This window comes from Mus caroli, chromosome 5 (genome assembly GCF_900094665.2).
Source record: "Mus caroli chromosome 5, CAROLI_EIJ_v1.1, whole genome shotgun sequence".
Lineage (NCBI taxonomy): Eukaryota > Metazoa > Chordata > Mammalia > Rodentia > Muridae > Mus > Mus caroli.
Genome location: NC_034574.1, coordinates 109,104,630 through 109,127,977, shown reverse-complemented (window position 1 = coordinate 109,127,977; position 23,348 = coordinate 109,104,630). Strand labels below are relative to the sequence as shown.

Sequence of the window (23,348 nt, the reverse complement as noted above, 5' to 3'; positions counted from 1 at the left end):
TATGTCTTCATCCAAAGGCTGCTAGTGGAAGACTGACTTCCAGGCAACTAGGGTGAGGATCTTATACCCACACCCACAGTGACACACCCATTGCAACCAGGTCACACCCNCTCCAACAAGGCCACACCTTCAGATGGTGCCACTCCCTGATCCAAGGATATACAAACCATCACAACGTGCCTGGTGTGGTTTTCTTCAATGGCCAGCTACACTCAGTCCTGCTAATACTGTCTCCAGGCTTTCTTATTTACTGCATCTTTTTTAATCAGATAAACTATCAGACATCATCAGTGTGATACTAAGCACCTTCAATAGTTATTTTATTTGCCTGAGTCAAGACCTCTAGCTAGGAGAGACTCCAGTACCACTACACTCAGAGGAACTGGGACAGGATGTCGTGCTTCTGTCTTGCTAGCTCAGTGACACGGTCGTGTGGTCTCCCTAAGCAATACACGCACACAACCTCCCGTGTCCTCATCTGCACAGTGGGACCAATAGGCATGTCATACACAATGGGTACAAACCTGTGTGCCAGCGGCGCCCACTGAGGTCTCTGTGAACGGTGTTCTAAAAAGATGCTCCTGTGCCCCCTCCCTCTGTCTCTGCAGGGATCCTCTCTTCCGCCAGCTGTGTGCTCTCCACTGGCTCCTAGAGGCCCTGACCATCGACCACACCCACCACACCATGAGGCCCCTGATTGCCTGTTGGAACCCCAAGTAAGTCCAGCAGCCCTGCACCCAACTGCAACCTGGTACTCTTGCCTGGGCAGAAAGGGGCGGTGGGGATCGTATCCTTCCCACCCCCCACCCTTGGTTTGTTGGATGGGTGGTCTGCCTTAGGAGTTGATGCACTCTGTGGATGAGCTCAGCACCTACACTGGGCTCAGGTGAGTCTCTCCCCCAGAGCCTGACTGTACACACCTCCTTACCAGCATCTCTGCCTGGTGCCGTATCACATGCAACACACTGGCAGCCTAAAATGGCACACAGTGGGAACACTTACACCACAGAAACGGGCAAGCTATACCAGCAGGACCCACAAACAAATTTCTCTCTGGGCCTCCTTGTTCTCTTACTGTGTCTCCTCAGCATTTTCCCTGGTCGCTCCTTCACCCCAGCCACCTCTCATATCCTCTCTCTAATCAAGTTCGAACCCAGGGCTGGGGAGCTGGCTTGTTGGTTAAGAACACAGCTGCTTTTGCTGAGAGCCAGGATTTGGTTTACAGTATCCATGAGGCGGCTCATAACAGTCTGTGCCCCTGAGTCCAAGGGATCTGCTGCCCTCTTCTGGCATCCTCTTGTACTGCCTACACACGGTGCATATATATACACACACGTAGGCAACACATTCAAAATTTTGAATCCTTCAAATAAGGAAAGCGTTCGCTAAGCCAGAGCCTTCATGTTCTGGAAACACCCCCAGAGATAGACCAAATGGGTATAAAAGTATTGCTCTCCTAGGAATCTCTCAGTCCCCTCAAGTTGACTATCAATTTTCATCAACCCAAACTTATCTCAAACATCGTCGCAAACATAAACCAGTCACCTACCCACAAATCAAGTAACTCCAGTGGGCTTTCTGTCTGAAACAAGTTCTGGTGTCTGGGAAACACTCTCCCCTCCCACGGCTTCCTCCCATACCGACCATGTCATCCCAGTTCTTTCAAAATGTCTTTGTAGGTTCCCAGAGTTTGTATAGACACTGTGACCTTAATAACAACTTCCCAGTGATAGGGAGATAGATGGTCCTCTGTGTAAAGTCCTTTCTGTACAAGCAGAGGCCCAAGTTCAGATCCCCACACTTGAATAAAAATCCAGGCATGGTGGTTCGTGCTTGTAAGGCCAGCACTGAGGAGTAGAGATAGGTAGATCCCAGGGACTTGCTGGCCATCTGGTCAAGCTGAAACAATGACCTCCAAGCTCAGGATGATAGCAATTGAGGAAGATGTCCACTGTTAGCCTCTGGCCTCTGCACACACCAACACAGATGCCTGTACCCCACATATGCCTATGCATGCACATACACATAGGCATACATCACACACACACACCAAATATCAATTCATTAATTTAAAAATTAATACATTCCACATATCATCTATCTTCCTTGCAAATAAAACTGCCTAAGCTATAAGTTAATGCTGTCTTCTCTTGCAAAAACTTCCCCAAACCCCTCATGTAAATATATAGGGTGTGAAGGCTTTTCTCTACCACCTTGGAAATCCCTGCCTTGAGTGTAAACTCCTTAGTAAGGGTGTAAGGTGGGCTGTCCCACATCTTTGTGGCACCTCCCCCTTGTGACTATGCACAAACACAGCAGCAGCAGCAGTAGCAGCGACTCCTGGCCATCTTTTCCACAGCACTACATGCTTAATACAGAAAAGGATTCCCAGCAGGGAGTTCTCCCAAGTAGATGGAGGGGCCCATCAGTCTCTACGGACAGATGCTGACACTGCTCCCAAATCCTTGGCATTAAAACCCACGCTTCATAGAATGCCCTGGCTGCATCTCGTTCATGGCCAAGTGCAAAGATTTCTTGGGGGGCTGGGTTTCTAAGAGGCACGGCTTACTAGGTCAACGCAACATGTAGGGGTTTGGGTTTGGTTTTTTTTTTCCCACACTTGATTGTTTGTACTGTCTAAAGATGCAAGCCCCCAAGCCCACAGATGCCCAACAGCACTGTATCCCTCAGAACATGGCCTACCCCAGTGATTTCCTCTGATGCATGGACACCCCTTCTTCCACACAGAAGGAAGCTGATCATGCAGGAGGACCCAGATTGGGATGAAATCTGGGTCGATCAGCCTACACTCCTGTGATTGATCTCAGAAATGTGCTCAGGACAGGGCCCTGAGTTGTTAGCATCAATAAAAAGATGTCAGGTCACACTAAGAGGAGCCAGTATTTTACCAGGATACATCAGGGCAGAATCCACCAGGGATCTAATCATGTCTGGCTCCCTAGACAGAACCAGGACGAGGCCCCGGGCACTAGAGGGGGAGATGATATCCACAAGGAGTCGGGAGATTTGCCCGGCTTTGTTAATTCTGATGGAACCTTTTTCCATGTGGGGAGCTTTAAGCTTGGCATTGGGTGATAGTAAAGGATTAAGTTAGTTGCCTGTCCCCAGAGCTCAGAGACCCATGATTTGTAACAGTGCCAATCTCTATAGGATGTATATGTGAAAACCCCACCATAGCCAATTTCAAGATGGTGACTGTGGTGTGGAATGGTTGAACTTGAAGTTGAGACGCTGTGGTGGCTCTTCTTAGTTGTCAGTTGACTACTTCTGGGGTTAACTAAAACTCAAAACTGGGGGGTCGCATCTCCAAGGGATCCCTGCTTAACTTGAAGTAGGAAGATCTACTTCTAACCCAGATCTATGAAGTAGGAAGACAACTTTAATCCAGATCTTTCGATCTGGGATAACATACCTCTCTGCCTTGCCTTCCACTGGCAGCCTATACAAGGACACAAAAGAGGGAAGCTTTTGCTCACGGCCTGCTTGCCCTCGCTCTCACTGGCAAGGCCATTCCTTCACTGGCATTACAGCCTACTTCTTCAGGGTTGTGGCGTAAACTGAAGACCAGCTGAGACATCCAGCCTCACGAACTGAACGAGCACTTGATTCTTGAACTAGAATCTTGGAAATGCCTCTATGAGATTCTGCTGTAAGACATTTTCTCATTAGTGATTAATGTGGGAGGGCCCAGCCCATTGTGGGTGGTACCATCCCTGGGCTGGTGCTCCTGGGTTCTACAAGAAAGCAGGCTGAACAAGCCATGAGGAGCAAGCCAGTAAGCAGTGGCCTCTGCATCAGCTCCTGCCTCCAGGTCCCTGCCCTGTGTGAGTTCCTGTCCTGACCTCCTTTGATCATGAACAGTGATGTGGAAGTGTGAGCTGAATAAACCCTGTCCTCCCCCACTTGATGTTTGGTCATAGTGTTTCTTCACAGCAAAAGAATCTAGAAACACAATGAACATTCTTTCTGTGACAGACATCGAAAATAAAAATCCCCAATTAAAGCAGAGCTGGAGCTATGCTCACTCACCAGCACCTCAGGCACCTCAAGCTATAAAGAATCAACCTTGGAGGAGAACTCTCCCACCAACAGATGAGATCCACGGTGACCAGACAGACACACAGACTCACACACACACACAGACAGGAGACAACTGCTTCACCAGCCCTCCCCAGTGATGGCAGGCCTCTCGGAACAGAGGGAGAAGGCAGCCACTGGTTTACAGTGCAGGAAGAACATGTCGTGCGCACACACAATTAGGCCCTTGAGAGTGGGGTGGTTGTGTGAGCCTGGTTACCTCAGGCTGTCCCAGAAAGACAGCATGGGCCTTGTCACAGAGCCAGCTGGGCGGGAGACTGGCTTTTATAAGCTAACGGTCACGTGTACGCTGCTTGCTTTGTACTTTGTGGAACACCCCTATGAGCGCAAGGCTTCTCAAGCTATGGCTGTGCTGTGAAGTAACTGAAGATCTTGCTGCGGTGAAGCTGCCGATTTGGTAATCTGGGCGGGGCTGAGACTCTGCATTCTATCGAGCTCCTAGCCATCCTAACTGTCCAGACACTCAGGGCTAGTGACCCTCACAACCCCCCACCCGCCCCCGCCGCTGCTCCCAGGTAGGGCCTCCTCCTGAAGGTTCTGAAGCTAAACAGCTCCACCAGGTGGGGACACTTCCAGAACATGATCTTGAAGGCTCCAATTCAACCTTAAGTATACAGCAAGTTTGCTCTTATAATAGTTTTAGAGGCTGCTGGAGAGATGGCTCAGGAGTGAAGAGCACTGGCTACTCATGAGTTCAATTCCCAGCAACCACACGGTGGCTCACAACCATCTGTAATGGGATCTGGCGCCCTCTACTGGTGTGTCAGCAACAGTGTCCTCACATACATTAAATTAATAAATCATTTTTTAAAAATTCTTAGAAGCCATTCTGCATGTGCAATTTTGCAGCTAAATGCATGATGCTGTTTGACTTATAACAGAAGGAGCAGCCTTCCACATCCAGACCCCTCCCTGCCATGGAGGTTATCAATAACAAAACAGACTCAACTCAACAACACTTCCAAGACTTAAGTTTCTTCATCATTGTGAAAGACACGGCAGTATTCTGAACAGCACACATAAGCAGCAGTTTTCTAATATAACTATGTTTATATTTAAATGGGGCGCTCTCCTCGAGTGGGCCTGCTCCCAACCACCGCTGGGAAAATCACAGCAAAAGAAGTGGGCCCCGCCACTGCCCTCTGGAGGTCCCGACCCAGGGAAGGGCCTGGAGGATGCAATCCATAGCAAACAGACAAAGGCCCAGGTAATGTGCAAGGCGGAAAGGTGACCCAGAAGCCAAGAGCACTTGTTGCTCTTTCAGAGGACTCAAGTTTGGTTCCCAGCACCCACCTACAACACTCTGTCTCTCCTGACCTCTGTGTGAGGCACACGCGGGTAAAAACACTCATAAAATCAAAAGAAACAACGGGTGCTCTGGCGGTGATGGGATATGGGCTTGCTTTTCAGTTTGATCATCAAGGAAAACTCTGAGGATGGGCCTCCCAGGCAAATATCTGACTTACACCACTCACTCTCACTCTCACTCTCTCTCTCTCTCTCTCTCTCTCTCTCTCTCTCTCTCTCTCTCTCTCTCTCTCCTCTTCCCAGCCAGCACAGCACAACAGCATCAGTCCCCACTCTGGTGCTCAAGCCATCTCAGAAAAGAATATAGCATGATCATCCGGTCACCTTATGTCTGAAGAAGCAGGAGAGAGCTACCCAGCCTGGAAGATCCCAAGAGCTTGGACCACTGGACCCTCCCCAGTGTGTGCAATCAGCACCTCTTCCCTTCTGCCACGGAGCCCGGCAAGGGCGCACATGCGCAGCCTAAACTAGTCCAGGAGATTTTCATCTTGACAAGAGGGCGCTTCACCCAGTATTAGAGCCGGGAAACTGAGAGAAAAGCGTTGGAGAAAATTGCTCTGATTGCCCCGACAGATAGACACCATCAAGTGACCTCCAAGAGCAAAATGTGCTCGGGGAACGCAGCTCAAAGAGCTGAGCCTCTGACGGATACTCTCTTCCCTCGATTCCTGGGAAACAGGAGCCCCCAGGGGAAAAAAAAAAAAAAAACGTCAGGAGGGGGAAAATTATGGCCTGAAAAATCACAGCTCTTTCCCCTTGAGAGCTGCCCGCCCCACCTTGCCTTCCACTACTGTCAGCTCCCTCCTGCCTGCCCGCTGATGAAAGCCTGTTATCCTCGCTAATGGCTGAACCAGATTCACCCGTTTGAGAGTCTTTTTCTCTTCACATCCACAGCAATCTCTTGGCCTAGCTAATATCCCCGAGGCTGGGAGAAGCTATAAGCAACCCTGCCCAAAGCCACTCCACATAGAAAGCAGTGGGTCAGGCAGACTCCAGCCGAACAAACAGGTCCTGACACGCGAGGACAGTCGCCTGAGGTCCCCGGACAGTGAGCCAGTCAGATGTGCTAAGTGAACAACTATCACAAGGGCTTCCTCTTCCCCACCACTGAAGCTGGCTTCTGGCTCTGCTACTGTTTCCAACACCAGGCCCTTGCTCATTACAGCCACGTGGGGAGCCAGGCTGATGGAGGTCCTGCCTAATCCAGGTCCCTACCATCAGGCAAGCAGAACACGGAATCTGGCAAAGCATCTGCCCAAGGAGGTCACTCTATGCATGCATGCATATATATATATATAAAATATATATATGCATATTATATGTATAATATATATTATAGATTATATATTAGTATAATTACTAATTAATAATATAATTATAATCTATAATATATTATAGATTATATATTATAGATTAGTATATATACTAATATATATAATATATATTAGTAATATAATCTATAATATTAGTATTATAGATTATATTACTAATATATATTAATTAAATATATATTAGTAATATAATCTATAATATTAGTATTATAGATTATATATTACTAATATATATTAATTAATATATATATGTATATATGCATATTAGTATTATAGATTATATATTACTAATATATTAATTAAACAAAGCAAGTCATAGAGAGGCACAGGACTTCGGGGACACAGGCCAGGAAAGTGGGTTCCACTTGGTGAACAGCGATAGTAGAGAAGGCTCGCCGCCCGGCTTTTATCCTCATCAGCAAGGTGAGCAGTGGACTCCTCCGCTCCAGCTGCATTTGATCTCCTCCTCCCTGCCTATTGATCTTCCTTTTGGGTTTATTTGCTACTGAGAAGGAAACATCAGAGAGCCCGATCCTGTCTAACCTGGCCTCTCCTTTATCAATGGCTTTGCGGAGGCAGCGCTGGGGGCTGCGGAAGGTCTGCGGGGATCTGGCAGCGTCTTTAGTTCATTTAGCCTGCCGCTTGAAGTCGCAATAGACTTCAGGTCGCGTTGGAAGTCTGCATTAGTGGAAGGCTTCTGTCTCCCCGACTGGACCTGAATATTTAAGACTTCGAAAGCTTGGCTGGGCCCAGATTTAATTTTGAAAGGGAAAAGGGGGTTGCTTTTGAACTTCAAGAAGGAGCTGGCAGCTCAGCGGGGGCTGCCTTAGCAAAGAAGAAAGCCAAAAGCCCTGTGGTCCTGAAAGACACCATGGAACACCAAGGCCTCCTATTGGTTAGCCTGCAGCCAGGCTTCAGAAGGGCGGCTGCTTAGACACTGTGCAGAAGGGTGGAGAGGGGCTCCCTCCTCCAGTTGGATTTTAAACATTGCCTAATTTGATTACTCAAGGGAAAAGCAAGCAGAACCGACTCAAATGAGCTTCTCTGTTAATTATTCAGAACTCTCTATTGTGTAATCAAATATAAAGTCTTACAAAAGGCTTGACGGCACATCCCACTTCCCACCCCAGGCTGGCTCCCATTCTGGAGTCTGTGTCTTAGGTCACAGTTGTGAACATAGTTTTCCAACGGGTCCTGCCTCAGGGGCAAAAGAGTCCCTCTCCTTATTGGTGACAGCCAGCACTACTCACAAGAAGCCAGCCTTAAGTTGAGTTCATCCAATCATTCTTGTCCCCTGTGTCTGAATACTTTGATCCACAGCCATCGTGCGGGCAGACTCTGACAAGCCTGGGCACTGTGGGTGCCATCCCCCAAACCCTGCCATCAAAGGCACTCTGATCACCTCATCTCTTCAAATCCCTGCTCCGAACAGGCTGAGAGCCAGCCAAGTACATCACAGGTCTCACACACCCGAAACTATCCTGCAGAGAAAATGAGGTTTAAAAAAAATTGGTTGTACGGATAATGAAATTTATGAACAAATAGGAATATGGATGGGTGGGGGTATGAAGAGGTAAGTGTGGGTGAGCGGAAGAATGGATGGGGGGGGGTGGTTGGGTAGAGTGGATAATGGATGGATAGGTGGATGAATGGGTAGATGGATGGATGGGTGGGTAGATGGGTGGGTGGAAAGATAGGTAGACAAACAGTAAATGGATGGATGGATAGATAAGATAGATAATGAAAGAATAGAGGGATGGAAAATCTGATAAGCCAATTGATTGATTGTACAGGTGGTCAGATCACACAGTGAGACTTCGCACTTGTGAACCAATGAAGACCCAGGGTCCCATAACCATTAAATTCAAAATCTAAAGGCTCTGAAAACTCAGCTTTTTCATAACTCATTTGGCTACAAAATCAAACCCGAAACCAAAATGAACCAAACTGAAACTTGATGTGGAATACCAATTTTAGAGTCTTTTTTCCTTTCACTGAGTGTAAATATCCACATACTACATTCCAGACATGTTCATGTGTTTCATTATAAGAGTCTTTCCCCGAACCCATCGGAAGGGTTTTAGTTATACATGGTGTGTGCAGCATATCCTATTGAAAGATGCCACTATGGCAAACTTGGTGACATGTCTGTAAGGGAACAATCACCCACAGAGCCCTTTGGGGCTTTAGTCTCTTATCCAGAACGTTCCTGCCTGGGAAGGGCATGGTGGCATAAGGCCTGAAATGTATTCGCAGGGAGGAGGAGGGCACTATAATAAAAATCATTCAAGATCACAGTGTAAGAGAGGTGCAGACCCCCCAGGCAAGGACCCCTGCATCTGGTCCTCTCCTTGGCTGCAGAGGGGGTGATGATGAATCATGCTTAATGCAGCAGTGATGGAGATGATTCCATGAGTGCCCGGAAGCCTCTGACACACAGCATCTCAGATAACTTCTCACCAGTAAGCCTCACACCAGGGGATTCATCTTGCAGCTCACCACGCCCTCATCCACCCTCCCAGCCCATCCCCGCGCCCGCCCAGCTGTGCTGTGCTTTGCCATGCTCAGGAGTGCTCCTGACATCGCTGCCCATGAACAACGCACAAAGGCACAGTCAGAAACAAACACACCTTTTGGTCCACCCCTGGCATAACTACATTTACACCCCAGACTCCATAATGTCCAGAACACAAATAGATACAGAATACGTGCAAATATATCCTGTCTTCCTCGGTCCTCCCCCAGGGAATGGGACTCTCTTAGCCTTCAGTTTGTTCCCCTCAAAAGACCCATCTATGGAGAACTGCACCCCCTCCCAACCTCAAAAGTAGCAGGGCAAGGAAATCATACCAGAGACCAGCCGCTAGTCAGCCCATATCTACGTTTCTTTAGGGAAAAGGTGAGGAGGAGGGGACCTTGTAATAAACCAAGACTCTGCAAACTGAAAACTCATTAAGCTGTTTCTCACACAGGGACCCAGGTGGCAGCAAGAGCACAATAAAGAAGATTAACAAGGACAAGTCCATGGGGCAGAGGTGGGATCACTTCGTCACGGCACCCAAGGTAAGCAGAGCCCACACTCACTTGCAAGGGGAGGAGAAGGAGTCCCACAGTCTCTGATGGGAAAGGTTTATTTATATCTGTCTGGGGGCTGACTAGGAGGCTGTCTAGGTGTCTGTCTAGGAGGCTGTCTAGGAGACTGTCTAGGTGACTGGATGTCTGTCTAGGTGACTAGGGAGATGTCTAGGTTTCTGTCTAGGTGACTGTCTAGGTGTCTGCCTGGGTGTCTGTCTGGGTATCTGTCTAGGTATCTGTCTAGTTGTCTGTCTAGGCATCTGTCTAGGAGGCTGTCTAGGAGGCTGTTTAGGTGTCTGTCTAGGCGACTAGGTAGTTGTCTAGGTATCTGTCTAGGTGTCTGTCTAGGCATCTGTCTAAGCATCTGTCTGGGTATCTGTCTGGGTGTCTGTCTGGGTGTCTGTCTAGGTGTCTGTCTAGGTGGTTCTCCAAGTAAAGGAAATACCACATGCCACTGTTGTTGGGGGGTCTTTGTTGTTTGTTTGTTTGTCTGTAAATTTTAATTTAAATGGTTATCTGTGGATTGTAGGAAAAATGACATTTGGCCAGACACACTGGAAGAAGAGAGGAAAGGGGAGAAGGGGTTTGATGGGCACCTGCTTAGTGAGATGTCAAGAAGAAAGCAGACTCACTTCATTCTTTCCTATAACCAATAGGCTCTCTCTCTGTCTCCCTCTCTGTGTGTCTCTCTGTCTCTCTCTATCTTTTCTCTCTCTGTCTCCCTCACCGCTCAACCCCTACTCCCCAGACAGACTTCCAGGCCACACGTGTCTTTGCTGTCCGGAGGGTATATTGAGGTCTGTTATCTTCAACCCAAAGCTGTGCCCTTCCCCAAAGCTCCAGAGTCCATCTACTCAACAAGCACAGAATAAGCTGCTATCAGATGGGGCACACAGCTGTGCAGCAGAGGTGTACACAGATCGGATCCCCCCTCACCCACAGAACCAAAACAGTGCCCACCTTCCCCTACCACACAGCCTGCGAGAAGCTCAGGGAAAGTGTATGCAAAACGCACTTGAAAGTGTGAGAAAGGGAGCAAGCAAGATGGCTCAGAGGTTGGGGGGCTTGCAGCCAAGGCTGATGTCCTAAATTCAATCTCCAAGACCAGCATGGTGGAAAGAGAGAGTCCTCTGACACACGCATGCACACACGCGCGCACACACACACACACACACACACACACCAGCAAACCTAAGACGTACAATTAGAAGCACTTTTCAATATACTGACAAATGGGCCAACCTCTTTAAATGTTCCCCCATGCCGCCTTCTTAATGTACCCCAGGATACCATTCTTATACTCTGAGGGGAGAAGTAGTTGGAGCTCAGAGAGGCTGAGGGATTTGCATGGGATCACACAGCTAGGCTGGGGTCCATCTTGGGCCTGTGTGTTAAACCCAAGGTTCTTCAGAGTCACGTTCCCCACGACAGGACCATTTATTTATTTATTTATTTATTTATTTATTGATTTTTCACTGCTTCTTGTTCTTTCATTGGCAAGACGCAAAAAGCAAGAGCCTTTGTTTTCTCACTCAAAGTTGCTATGGAGACATGGTGTGCATCCATCTCAAGAGACACACAAAACAGTAGGAGCCATGAGCCTGGGGAGGGTGAGGGGAGTGTCCTTCCAGGATGTTCAGTAATGCTACCGTGGAATTCTCACAAGTGAATCCCCCGAAGAGCATATGAGTCAGACCCTGACAGTAGTGCAGTCCACTCCAGGGGTGGCAGGACACTGGAGCAGACACTCTGGCTAGGTCTACTTTGTGACCTTGGATGAACCCTTTATCTTCCCCTGGCCTCAGTTTATCCCTCTGTAAAATGGGGATCTAGAAAGAGACCCCAGCCAACAGTCCCCCAGTGGTTCTTTTAGTTTTTGCTTGTTTGTTTGTTTGTTTGTTTGTTTGGTATGCACAGACCTCATCAGTAGCATGCTACATTCCTGAAGATGAGAAATCTTGTCAATGAAAAAAAACAAGTCATGTTGACCTGAACCCAGAAGGGAATGATGAGGTCTGTAGCAAAATGAAGCATATGGAAAGGGGGAGCTGGGGGGGCCCATACAAACAGGAGCCCAGGGCTCATTATATTGAACAACAGCCAAACATGTAGGTTTTCTCTAAATTTGTAATTTTTTTAAAAAAAGAGTGACTAAATAAATATGTCTCCCCATGGGTATCCAACCCCTGCTTCTTAGGTTGCATAAGGGTTCACTCAGGGAAAACTTCCCCTATCACAGAAAAGGGGAGGAAAAAAAAAAAATGCCAGGCCCTCCTGAGGCAGAACATGGCAACTGGGTCGTATCGTGCTCCTGAGCAGACTGAAATAGAGAAAAGCCTGTGGAGATGTAAGCCAGGGGGAGTCAGTTCGACAAAGGACAAACGACACACACTGGAGTCGAGCCAGTCATGCCCACCTCCACCCCCCACATTTTATCTCCTCGACGCTCTCAATTAATCAGAAATGTCAGCCCTTCGCTCTGGGTCCCCTGGCCCGGGCAGCTAATTGAATGTTAATTAGCAACAACTTTAGGAACACCAGATGAAATCCCAGCTCACGGGAGGCTCACGTAGGACTTGGCCAGACACAAAGGTCCATCTCCATTGTTTTATAAATGGGGAAACTGAGGCAGGGTGCTCTAGCCCCTTGGCTGGGAGTCCAGGGCTCGTTGCCAGACTCTAGGTTGCCTCCCACCCCCACCCCCGAGACATAAGCTGTAAAACCTTCAACCACAGCTTTGGTCTAAAAGACTCTGTTCCCCAGTGCCAAGTGGCCACTGAAGCAGGCAGGGGTGACCTCTGTGTGTAAGTGTACGGGGCCAACCCTGAGCTCTGACAGCCTCCCTCTCCGGGTGGCAGGGAATGTGGAGCGTCCAGCCCAAACTCCAGGCTCCTCAGCCTCCCCAGCCTGTCCCATCCTGAATGAAGCCTTCTTGTGCAAAATTTTGCCAAAAAAAAAAAAAAAAAAAAAAAAAAACCCAAAACCGTGGGAAAAGGAATAAAAGAAAGAAAGAAATGAGAGGCGAAAAATCACCTTCTCTCCCACCTTCTCCCTTCCTCCGAGCAACCGAGAAATCCCTCTTCCCTACGTGCTTCCTTCAGGTGCAGGGAAGTTCCGCCTATCATCAAGGCCCTGCAAGGTAGCTGAGCAAAGCATTGCTAACGCACTTCCCAGAAACAAACCCACCGAGTGCCGTGCAATTCTCCCCATCAGGCACCACGGTGGTAAATCAGTACAGCCTACAGGACCCCAGCTGCTCCCCGCCCACCACCTTCCTCCCTAGGACCTTAGAGGTTATGAATTTCCTATAAATACGCTGTCAACCCGAGAGTCTCTCTCGAGCACTTTTCGTCTTAAAAGCTCTCGTGGGAAATTGCTTCTGGAGCTGAGGAGATGGCTCAGTGAGTTGGAAGGCTTGCTGCACCAACATGGGGACCTGAGTTCAAATCCCCACCACCTCCTCCATCAAAGCCTGGGCACAGGTGATGTGTGCTGTGTGCTTGTAAGCCCCAGCTCCACACGGGGAGAGTGGTGGACGCAGGGATTGCTGGCTGCCAGTGAGAGACTTGTCTCTCAGGATCATCAGTAGAGAGACAAGGGCACTCCCAGTGTCGTCTTATGGCCTTGTTGGTGACCAATGGTCGCTTCCGGTCCAACACAAACCCATGGTGTTCAGAAGGAGCCCGGGAGGAATTCAGCATCCTTTGACCCTCGCCTCTACCTCAGCAGGGATTCGAAATACCACTCTCCCTTTCCTTCCCTACTTCCTTCTTTACTTCCTCACTCCTCCCACCCCTCCCCCTCCCCATCTTCCGAGATAATCCCTCTTTCTTTTCTCTTCCTTCAGACCAAGAAATACAAAGCCCCCGCCATCCGCACAGCCTTAGCCAGTCGCAAGCCCAGCAGACGAGGCTCTACCCTCAGCCTGACTCGGACCAGTGGGGGCTCTTCTCCCCAGAGCAGTATGATGTCAGTGAACCCCAGCTCCGATGAGCCCATGGGCAGCAAAGACATCGAAGACAATGAGTCCTCCTCCACTAAGCCAGAAGAGGAAATCCTCCACCTCTGTAAGTCCTACCGAAGAGCCCACCAAGGTCTGCCTTTACACTCCTAGGTCCTCGAGCCCCTCCTGCCCCAACCTCCGATTCCTTTCAGCAGAGACACAGAGGTCAAAGGTCTCCATCACCTGGCTGTTCCAAAGCCTTTGGGTCCCGTCCCCTGACTCCCCTCCCCGCACCCACCGCCCACAAAGGCTGAAAATATTCCCCCCATAAGTTGTGTCACTAAGAGCCATTGCCCCTCCGATGCAGCCACAATCACCATTTACCCCCATAACACCTTAAAAATATTGTATTTACATCAATTTCTATAGAATATTTCCCTTTCCTCACTTCACGAAGATAGAAATTATTTTTTAAAGATTTATTTATTTATTTGATGTATATTAGTACCCTGTAGCTCTACAGATGGTTGTGAGCCTTCCTTCATGTGGTTGTTGGGAATTGTATTTAGGACCTCTGCTTGCTCTAGTAGGTCCTGCTCACTCAGTCCTTGCTTGCTCTGGCCCAAAGATGTATTTATTATTATAAATAAGTACACTGTTGCTGTCTTCAGATGCACCAGAAGAGGGTGTGGGTGTGAGTCACCATGTGGTGGCTGAGATTTGAACTCAGGACCTCCGGAAGAGCAGTCAGTGTTCTTACCCACTGAGCCATCTCGACAGCACGAAGATAGGAATTATGAGAGTCTATGGATATAGACTATCTTATTTTATTCCACCTTCTTCAAATTCAGTACCTGATTTCTACATTGATCTATAGCCATGTCATTTTTGCTTGTTTTGGGCATGTGTGTGAGAGAACGCATGCTTATATAGCCCAAGATGTCCTGTGACTCACAATCCTCCTGCCTCAGTCTCCATAAGGGTGGACTTAAAGTTGTAAGTTTGCTACCGTCCCCACCGCAAAACCCCATCCATTTTAACAGTGCATGGTTAAACGTATGAGCCAACAATTTTATGAAGTTGACAGAGTCTGAATCTGTGTATCTATTGCCCCCATCCAACTTTAAAAAATGCTCCCGTCGATCCAGCAGAAGACACGGCCCACCATTGACCCTCTCCCTCCCAAGTCCGACTAGCTGCAGATGCACTTTTTCTGCAGAGAAGTGTATGCTTTCTCTTATCAGCCACCTTTGTAGCAGTTCACAAGTCGATCTTAGACTTCCTAGGAATCTCCTGAAAGCCATGCATCTTCTTTTAAGAAAGAAATCTAAAACCATGAATACCGTTCAAGGCTCTATTCCACAAATCATGTCAAATATTCATTTCCAGAATTCCCTGCATTTGGGAAAATATAATAAAATGCAGAGCAGAGCCTCTGTGGGCAAGCACAAGGACAGGAGTTCAAATTCCCAGAATCACATAAAAAGCCAGATATGGAACTCAAGTGTCTGTAATCCCAGCACCACCACCCCCCCCCCAGAGAGATGGGAGGCCAAGGCAAGAATTCCCAGGAGCTTGTGAGCAATTGAGCCTCCAATACACAGCAGAAAAAATGACAGAGCTCCTGTCACAAGGTGAAGGCAACACCTTGACTTGTCCTGACAGCTGAGCTGGGGCTGGCCTAGGAAGAACCGTCAAGGACTGGGTGCTGTTTAGATTCAAAGAGGTCAGAGTGGACCTGGAGTCTGGATTGCACCAGGGCTATCAGAACCAAAACCAAGCAAAACTCCAGAAGTGCAAGGAGGAGTCAGGATAAGTCAGTGGGGGGCCCAAGGAGGACTCAGGACAAATCAATAGGGGCCCAAGGAGGAGTTAGACAAGTTAATGGGGCCCAAGGAGGAGTCAGGACAAGTCGATGGGGGCCCAAGGAGGAGTCAGGGCAAGTCAATGGGGTCCCAAGGAGGAGTCAGGACAAGTCAATGGGGGCCCAAGGGAGACTTGGAGCTTTCAAAGCTGCTCTCTGGGCGGAAGCACTACTTGAGACAGAGAGGGAACAAGACATCCATTCTTCAGAATTTTGGAACCTTCCTCCCTCAGTGTGTGCATGCTGAGCACCCGTGATAAGGGAGAAATGAGGCGATGATGCATTTAAGAAGGAAGACTTGGGCAGGAAACAAGGAAGACAAGAGGAACAAGATGACTACCCTTTCTAGTATTCAGAGAACAATGACAGTGATGAACTAGAAAGCGGGCTCGGTCTTCTCACCAGCTTGGAAGAGCGACAACTCAAGAATGGTCCACAGAAGCCTTTCTCACCTCTGACCACTGAGCTGAGACCTGAAGAGATGAGGCTGGGAACAGGAATCAAGGCTTGGCAGTTTCTAACAGACTCTGCTCCATGCCCTGCCCCCACTCACTGATTTTTCTCCACATTGACCCAGAGAGTTAAATACTGGACAAGATGACCTCCCACCTCCACCCCCAGCTGAGCATCTTTCTGTCATGCCTGCAGTCTCCAAAGCAACAGATTCAGGATGCTGATAGCTGGCATCTTGCTGGTTCATATCTTGAGCAGCCCAACCTCACCAGCTAACCTTCCTCTGTTAAAGAAAAGCATCATCCTATGTCACTTCCTTTGTCACCCCCCACACACACACACACATACATACCTCCCACCCAGACACCTTGATCTTCAAGCCCCAATTCCGGTGCATCTTCCCCCATGAAGCCTGACCCACCCCAACCAGGTCTACTCTCTTCAAGTCCCTTGATACTTTGTAGCAGGCATTATTGAAGACTTAATTGTAGGTTACTCTTTTCATCTCATGCGTCAAAGAGGTACTTCTTTTGGTTGACACAAAGTCCTGGAAGGGGGGGGGGTGGACAGTGACTTTAAAAAGATCAAAGTTTACATTTTCCTACAAATTAAAGCTAAGCAAGGGTGGGTAAAAATGACTCTCAAAAATGTCACTCCATTTTTTTTCAGTTGACCAGCCCCAATAGCACCTCATGGCCCAGAATGGCTGCCAGAGCTCCAGCTATCACACCCAGGTCCCAGGCTTGAAGCAGAAGGCTGTAGACAGATGCAGTAAGCAACCTTCTCTGCAGCCTTTACACCACACTTCCAAAACCTCAAGGATGTAAATGGGCTGGGTAGACAAAGATACTTGAAACCAAGCCTGATTGCCTGAGTCAGATTCCTGGGGCCCACAGGCTGGAAGGAGAAGGGGGACTCCAAGATTTCCCTCTGACCTCCACACAAGTATACACAGGAAGGAGAAAAGGAGGGGAGGGGAAGGAGAGAGGGAGGGAGGGAAGGAGAAAGAAGAGAGAATTAACACCTCACTGTCTAGATCTCTCAGCCATAGGTCTACACTTAACTGCAAAGGATGCAGGTAAAATGAACTGAAAAAATTCCCCTTCCAGATTAAAATAATAATAATAATAATAATAATAATAAATAAGAGTTCTCAATTAAAGAGCTTTGAAGAGGAAGGGAGATCAGACTCTTGCAGGCCTGGGTGTGTTGCTTCATGCCTTCAGCCTGGTGCACAATAGATGTGCAGCCATTGCTGAGAAAGAATTCGACCAGTCTGTCTCAAGGCAAGGCAGGCGGTGGGGGGGGGGGGTAGAGGGAGCCTCTCTTCTTCAGCCCCTCCACTCTCTCCTTTCTACATCTTCAGCCCCAACCCATTTGCTGTAGCCTTGACAATGGCAGATTAGTTCCCCAGCCTCTCCTCGCCTTTGAAAACCTGCTAAAAATGATGCTGAATTCTTGATTCCCACCAGAACAGCTCACCTTCTGGGGAGACCTAATTTCCAGGGTCAGCTGCATAATGAAGCTGGGGGACAGAGGACTGTGACCTCTCTCCACTGACTGACCCCTCACCCAAAGCCCAATCCATTCCTCCTGCTAGGCCTAGGTCTGTAAGGAGAGAGATGTGAGTCTGATCCCATCCACTGCACTCCCTTAAAAGGGGACTATAAAACAAATATAAATAGATATATGTGCATATATGTTAATATATTAACATATATTGATAATTAATAATAATTTCCATTGATATATCACATCTTTTATATATAATATATATGATTGGTTATATATATACATACATATGTGTGTATGTGTGTGTATATATAGAGATATATAGATATCTATATATACACACACACCCACACACATATACCTTTTACTCGGTGAGGCCAGCCACGTAATGTTTGGTCAGAGACAATGTTATCACTCTCCCCTCAAGTGCTCAAATATCATTAATTTTTTCCTTTTCTCCTTTTTGCTTCCCAAAATTACTTGAAAACTATTTCAGAAGTCTAGTCTCCCCTTCTCTCAGTGGCTCTGCCCATGTGTGTTTCCTCCTCGCCCAAGGCCCCACCTCTCCCCTCTCCTCTCCTCTCCTCTCCTCTCCTCTCCTCTCCTCTCCTCTCCTCCTNTCCTCCTCCTCCTCCTCCTCCTTCTCTCCATCCCATCCCCCTACCCCACCCCCCCAAAAAACCCTGGAAACCCTGGCCCATCCCCAAGTGATGGCTCAGCACCTTGGACAGCTCCGTGCTTAGGACAGCGTGTTTCCCAGTGGTCCTTTATCAAGCAGATGTGTGACCCTGGAAAACGCTGTTGCTTTGCTCACTTTCACCTCTTCCTCATTTTTTGTGAAACACACAGCTCACGCTGCATCTCATTTTCTATCTTTTTAGAGAGTCTGTATATGAGCTTCCTAGAGATGCCAGTACATGAGGTTTAACACAAACAATTATTCATTGCCTCAAAGTTGTAGGGACCTGGCTTCCAAAATCATGGGGTCAATGAAGAGGTGCTCCCCCTTCCTTTTGCAGCCTTCTCTAGCTGGCAGATGCTGGGAAGGCTGACGACATCCCTCCGCTCATAGACAAGCCACACACCTCTGCCTCTGGCACCACATGGCCATGCTCACCCTGATGGGCCCCGCCCTCCTCCTCCTCCTCCTCCTCCTCCCCCTCCTCCTCCAAGGGCACCAGTCACACAAACATAAGAGCGTGACCTCATCCTTACCGGCCACAATTATCTTAACTGCTTCTAGTCAACATCGAACTCTGAAGTCCTGGAGATTAGGAGTTTGGCCTATCTTTCGAGAGACAAGATTCAACTCGAGGGAGCCAGGCATCAATGGGACACATCAAGTAGGAAAGCCAAAGTTGCTTCCATCATTCTCTATCGCTAAGACACCAGAGGAAACTGCTGGAAGGAGGGGGATTTGTGGAGCAGCAGGGCTTTCAATGACATCAGCACTTCCGGGGGCGTGGCGAGGGAAAGCATCACGCGGAGACTCCCACCTCAAGGCCGCCAAGGGCCCCAGGTGAGCAGAAAGGACAGGGCTGCAACAAGCCCTGTAAGATATATGGTCCCATGACCTTGTTTCCTCCGGCTGCACCCCGCCTCCTGAAGTCTGCCCCCTCGAGACCTGTGCCAGCATTCCCAAAGCACCGTGAACCAGAGACCAAACCTCCAACCCACGGAACCATGATGGGAGCCAGCTGACATGGTGGTGCGGGCTGGAAATCACAAACAAGCCTGTCTGAAACCCGGTCAGAGTGTGGCAGAAAGAAGGACAGTGCAGCCCCCACCCCACCCCCGCTCCCCCTCTCGGATCCTTTTAGAAGGAATGAGGAGGTCTGGATGTTTGTGCAGAAGTTTTTAAGAAGGCTGCCACTCTCCTCAGGTCAAGCAAAGTGCAATTGTGGTCTGGTTTCCAGTTTGGAAAATAATCAGTCCAAGGTCCCCAAATACGATTTCTTGTCAGAACCTGAGACAGTTTTCTCCAGTTGAAGGAGAGTTTAAGATCCTTAGTGGGGGCCTGGAAAGGTGGTTCAGTCGGCGAACTGGCTGCCATGCCAGCAGGAGAACCTTGAGTTCACTCTCCTCACCCACATAAAAAGCCAGGTGTGGTGGTGCCCGCCAGCAACTTCAGCATCCAACAGGGAGACACGGGACAAAGACTTGCTGAGCAGCCAGTGGGCTCCAGCTTCAGTAACAGAGCCTCGGCTCAACCACATGAGGTAGAGAGCAAACACACCCAATTCTCAACTCCGACCTCACGTGTGTACATGCATGCGTATGTCCACATACACCCAGGAACAGGGCTCCACCACATGCAAAAAAAAAAAAAATTAATCGGTTTTAAAAGACCTTTAAAGGATTCTTCATTCAGGTGAAGCCTTGTTGCCAGGAAAAGAGTAGAAAGTCATGGGATGGTTTTAAATCAAGGAGTGGTGGTCAGATGGTGCACTGGCTGGTTTTGTGTGTCAACTTGACACAAGCTGGAGTGATCACAGAGAGAAGAGCCTCCCTTGAGGAAATGCCTCCGTAAGATCCAGCTGTAAGGCATTTTCTCAATTAGGAATTGATGGGGGAGGACCTAGCCCATGGTGGGTAGGGTCAGCCCATGGTGGGTGGGGCCATCCCTGGGCTGGTAGTCCTTGCATAAGAAAGCAAGCTGAGCAAGCCAGGGGAAGCAAGCCAGTAAGCAGCATCCCTCCATGGCCTCTGCATCAGCTCCTGCTTCCTGCCCTGTGTGAGTTCCAGTCCTGACTTCCTTTGGTGATGAACAGCAGTATGGAAGTGTAAGCTGAATAAGCCCTTTCCTCCCCAACTTGCTTCTTGGTCGTGATGTTTTGTGCAGGAATAGAAACCCTGACTAAGACAGATTGGTAACCTGCCAGCCCCTAGGAGCTGCTCCTTCTAAGGCCCAGTAGGATCTCTGTCTGCATCCCTGCCTCCCACAGGCAGAGGCATCCCCAGGCCAGGCATGGGACCCATGTACCATCCTGTCTCCAGGTCAAGGGTAACCTTCCCTGTTCCCATCAGACTTGCAGAAGCTGCTGGAGATGGTCCGGGAAGATGCCCGAAGAACCATCTTGGTGGAGAGCGAGATACAGAAGAAAGCCCCCAGGTATGTCACCGTAATTCTTTGGGCAGCTGAAGGATGTCAGTCAACTAGCAGTGGCTGCCACAACAGCAGTTACCAACTCTTGAGCCAAACACCGAGCTGTGTACTTGCGTATATGTGCAACTGCCCCAGATTCTTACAACAACCCCTCGGAGCGGGAGCTACCATCTTTATCTCACAAATAAAAGAACAGGGTTCAGAGAGGCTAAAGCTAACAGACACACAGCTAGTGGACAGTGAGTTGACTCACACTGCTTACATCTAGATGGTTCTAACTTCCAAAAGCAGCCTCCTTGACGTGTCGCCTCTCGGCCTGCCTGGGCTCCTGTTGTCACCCACCTTCCTCATGAGTGTGTGTAAACTATTCACTCAAGGAGAAGCCTGAAGACCTCTAAGTATTTAAAAATTAGGGATTTTTACAGAAATAACACTGCTTTCTATGTTGGCCAGAGAATCTCTTTCTGCAGCTGGCAGTTGTCAATTCAGAGACTCAGAACTGGTCAAAGCGCTGAGGACAAACAGCTGTTGAGTGCTGGATGTGCGTATCAACTCCCCACAAGGCTCATGGAACATGGCAAAAGACAGGGCAGAGAGAATATAAAACCTGGAGGGTGGGGTGGGGCCACGAACTGCTGTCTCCTGGATACAACATGGCTGCTGCTTCCGTAAACCTACTGCTGTCATGGTGACATGCGCAAGATCTGAGCAATCCAAGAGCCAGGCATCAGGGTCAGTCAACATTCCAGTGGGCAGCAGCGAGTCAGTGGGTTACGCAAAGAGGGGAGGTGTGGGAGGGGAAAAGGGGGAAGAGAGAGGGCAGAGAGGTTAGAAGAGACAAAATAGGGATATCTAGTAGGGGAAGGTGTTGACAGTAAGGTCTGGTTCTTTAATTGGTTCTTGATTTGGTCAATAAAAGAGTTCGGGAGCTAATTGCTGTTGGAAGAGACAGGTGGGTCTTCTGGGTCCTAGGAGGAAAAGGAGACGCAGGGAAAGAGGGGTTGGGTGGGGGCGGGGGGGGGGGTAGGCTTTCAGCCAGGTTTTAGAATGAGAAGCACGCAGCTATCATGTAAGATCTTGGGGAAGCCTTCGCCACTGGTCAGCAGAGGCTAGCAGATACAGGCTAGCTGATAAGTTTAGGGCAGAAGATTCTGTGCCCAGCAATTGTGCTAGTGGGCAAATTCTAAAGGAATAAAATTATCTGAGTGTTTTTCATTTCACGGAGCCAAGGTGGGGGGAGAGAGAAGACCGATTAGTGATGGTGGCTTGGTGAAGTTGACTGGGGCAGTGGCTGCAGCAGCCTATCACAGAGCTAAGAAGGGAGGGGCCAGATCATGGGCGGCAGCACTCCTGGGCAAAGGCAGGGGTGTGGTTTTCAAATTGCATGCAACAGAGTGGGGAATTGGAATGGATGCAATGAAGACACATCACATCATATACAGGCATGGAGTTGTCAAAATTAAATAAAAGATGAACAAAAATAATGGGAGTTTTGAGCTACGGACAGCTCAGTGGTGAGGGGTAGAGAGCTCGACTGGTGTGTGCAGAGCCTAGTGCTGCATCCCCAGCACTTCAGGAAAAGTCAGAAGAATCTAAACATAAGATAAGCGCGGTAGCATGTACGTATAATCTCATCACTTGAGAGATGAGGCGGGAAGATCCTGAGTTTGAGGCCAGCCTAGGCTACATAGACCCTGGCTCAAAAAGAATCGGCGTGGAGGTGGAATATCGATCTAGTCAGGGGGGGATAGTCATGAGAATCAGTTTCTTCTTTCTTTGGGATAAAGTCGGGGCAAAGGCCTACCTGTCAAAGGTAATGTACATTCAGCGTCGGGGGAGGGGAGGAGTATGCAGGCAGCCATACGCAGACCTGGTTAGGAGGGACCGAGGCACCATCAGGAAATGGAGCCAAAACGGGATAGGGAAAAGCATGCGCTGGTGAGGGACTTCATCCTGAAAGCCCTCGTCTGGCGGATTTTTATTCTTACCCGAAAAGCACAGGCATCTCTGGACACCCCAAGCAAGGTTAAACTTGAGCCCAAGGTGTCCATCTTTCTGGTGAAAAGCCTCACCCGGGGACCTGTGGCTCCTAAAAATGTTCCAGAGAAAATGCCGGGTGTGAAGTCACAGTTCTCTCCTCGCCCCGTACGGCTCCCTCTGAGAGAGTAAATTACTTACGGGAAAACAAATGAAGAGAAGAGGAGGTTCATCATCAGCCCCAGCCTACCGGGACGCCAGCTATGACTTAGTGGTTATCGTTAGCGCTGTAATTACACCCCGCCCGATGTTTTCCAATACATCACACCCCACCTCTGCCTGTTACTGATGAATTGGTCTGCTGCTGCCTCAACACAAATCCGGCACAATGTGGGAGCCCTCTGAGACAGTGCAGGTCCCTAAGGCACTCGCCCGGTCAGCACGAGTGACAGGCAAAGGAAGGTGGCAAATGTCCACTCAGAGAGAGAGACCTCCCTTCTTGTGAAAGCTTCTAAGTCAAGTTGGTACCTCTCCAAAGCATGGTGCAGGAGAACAGGTGTCTCCATCCTCCCTAGGCGTGAATCCTCCCACCTGTAAAATGAGACTGAGTACCAAGGTATGTGGAGCACCTAGGTATGTGGAGCACGTAGGTATGTGGAG

General features: G+C 48.8%; 1 protein-coding gene across 5 annotated transcripts in view; it reads left to right on the top strand.

The window, feature by feature from the left end:
- The window catches only part of Ccdc60 (coiled-coil domain containing 60), a 165,263-nt gene that overhangs the window by 121,478 nt on the left and 20,437 nt on the right, over positions 1-23,348 (top strand). For 4 of the 5 annotated variants that reach the window (XM_021162733.2, XM_021162731.1, XM_021162732.1 and 1 more), the window contains 4 exons: positions 609-716; positions 9,731-9,821; positions 13,681-13,900; positions 20,633-20,717. In XM_021162733.2, the coding sequence (XP_021018392.1) occupies positions 609-716; positions 9,731-9,821; positions 13,681-13,900; positions 20,633-20,717 (504 nt within the window). Of the gene's footprint in view, positions 1-608; positions 717-2,748; positions 3,924-9,730; positions 9,822-13,680; positions 13,901-20,632; positions 20,718-23,348 lie in introns of those variants that run through there. The other variant, XM_029477675.1, reaches the window with a different exon arrangement.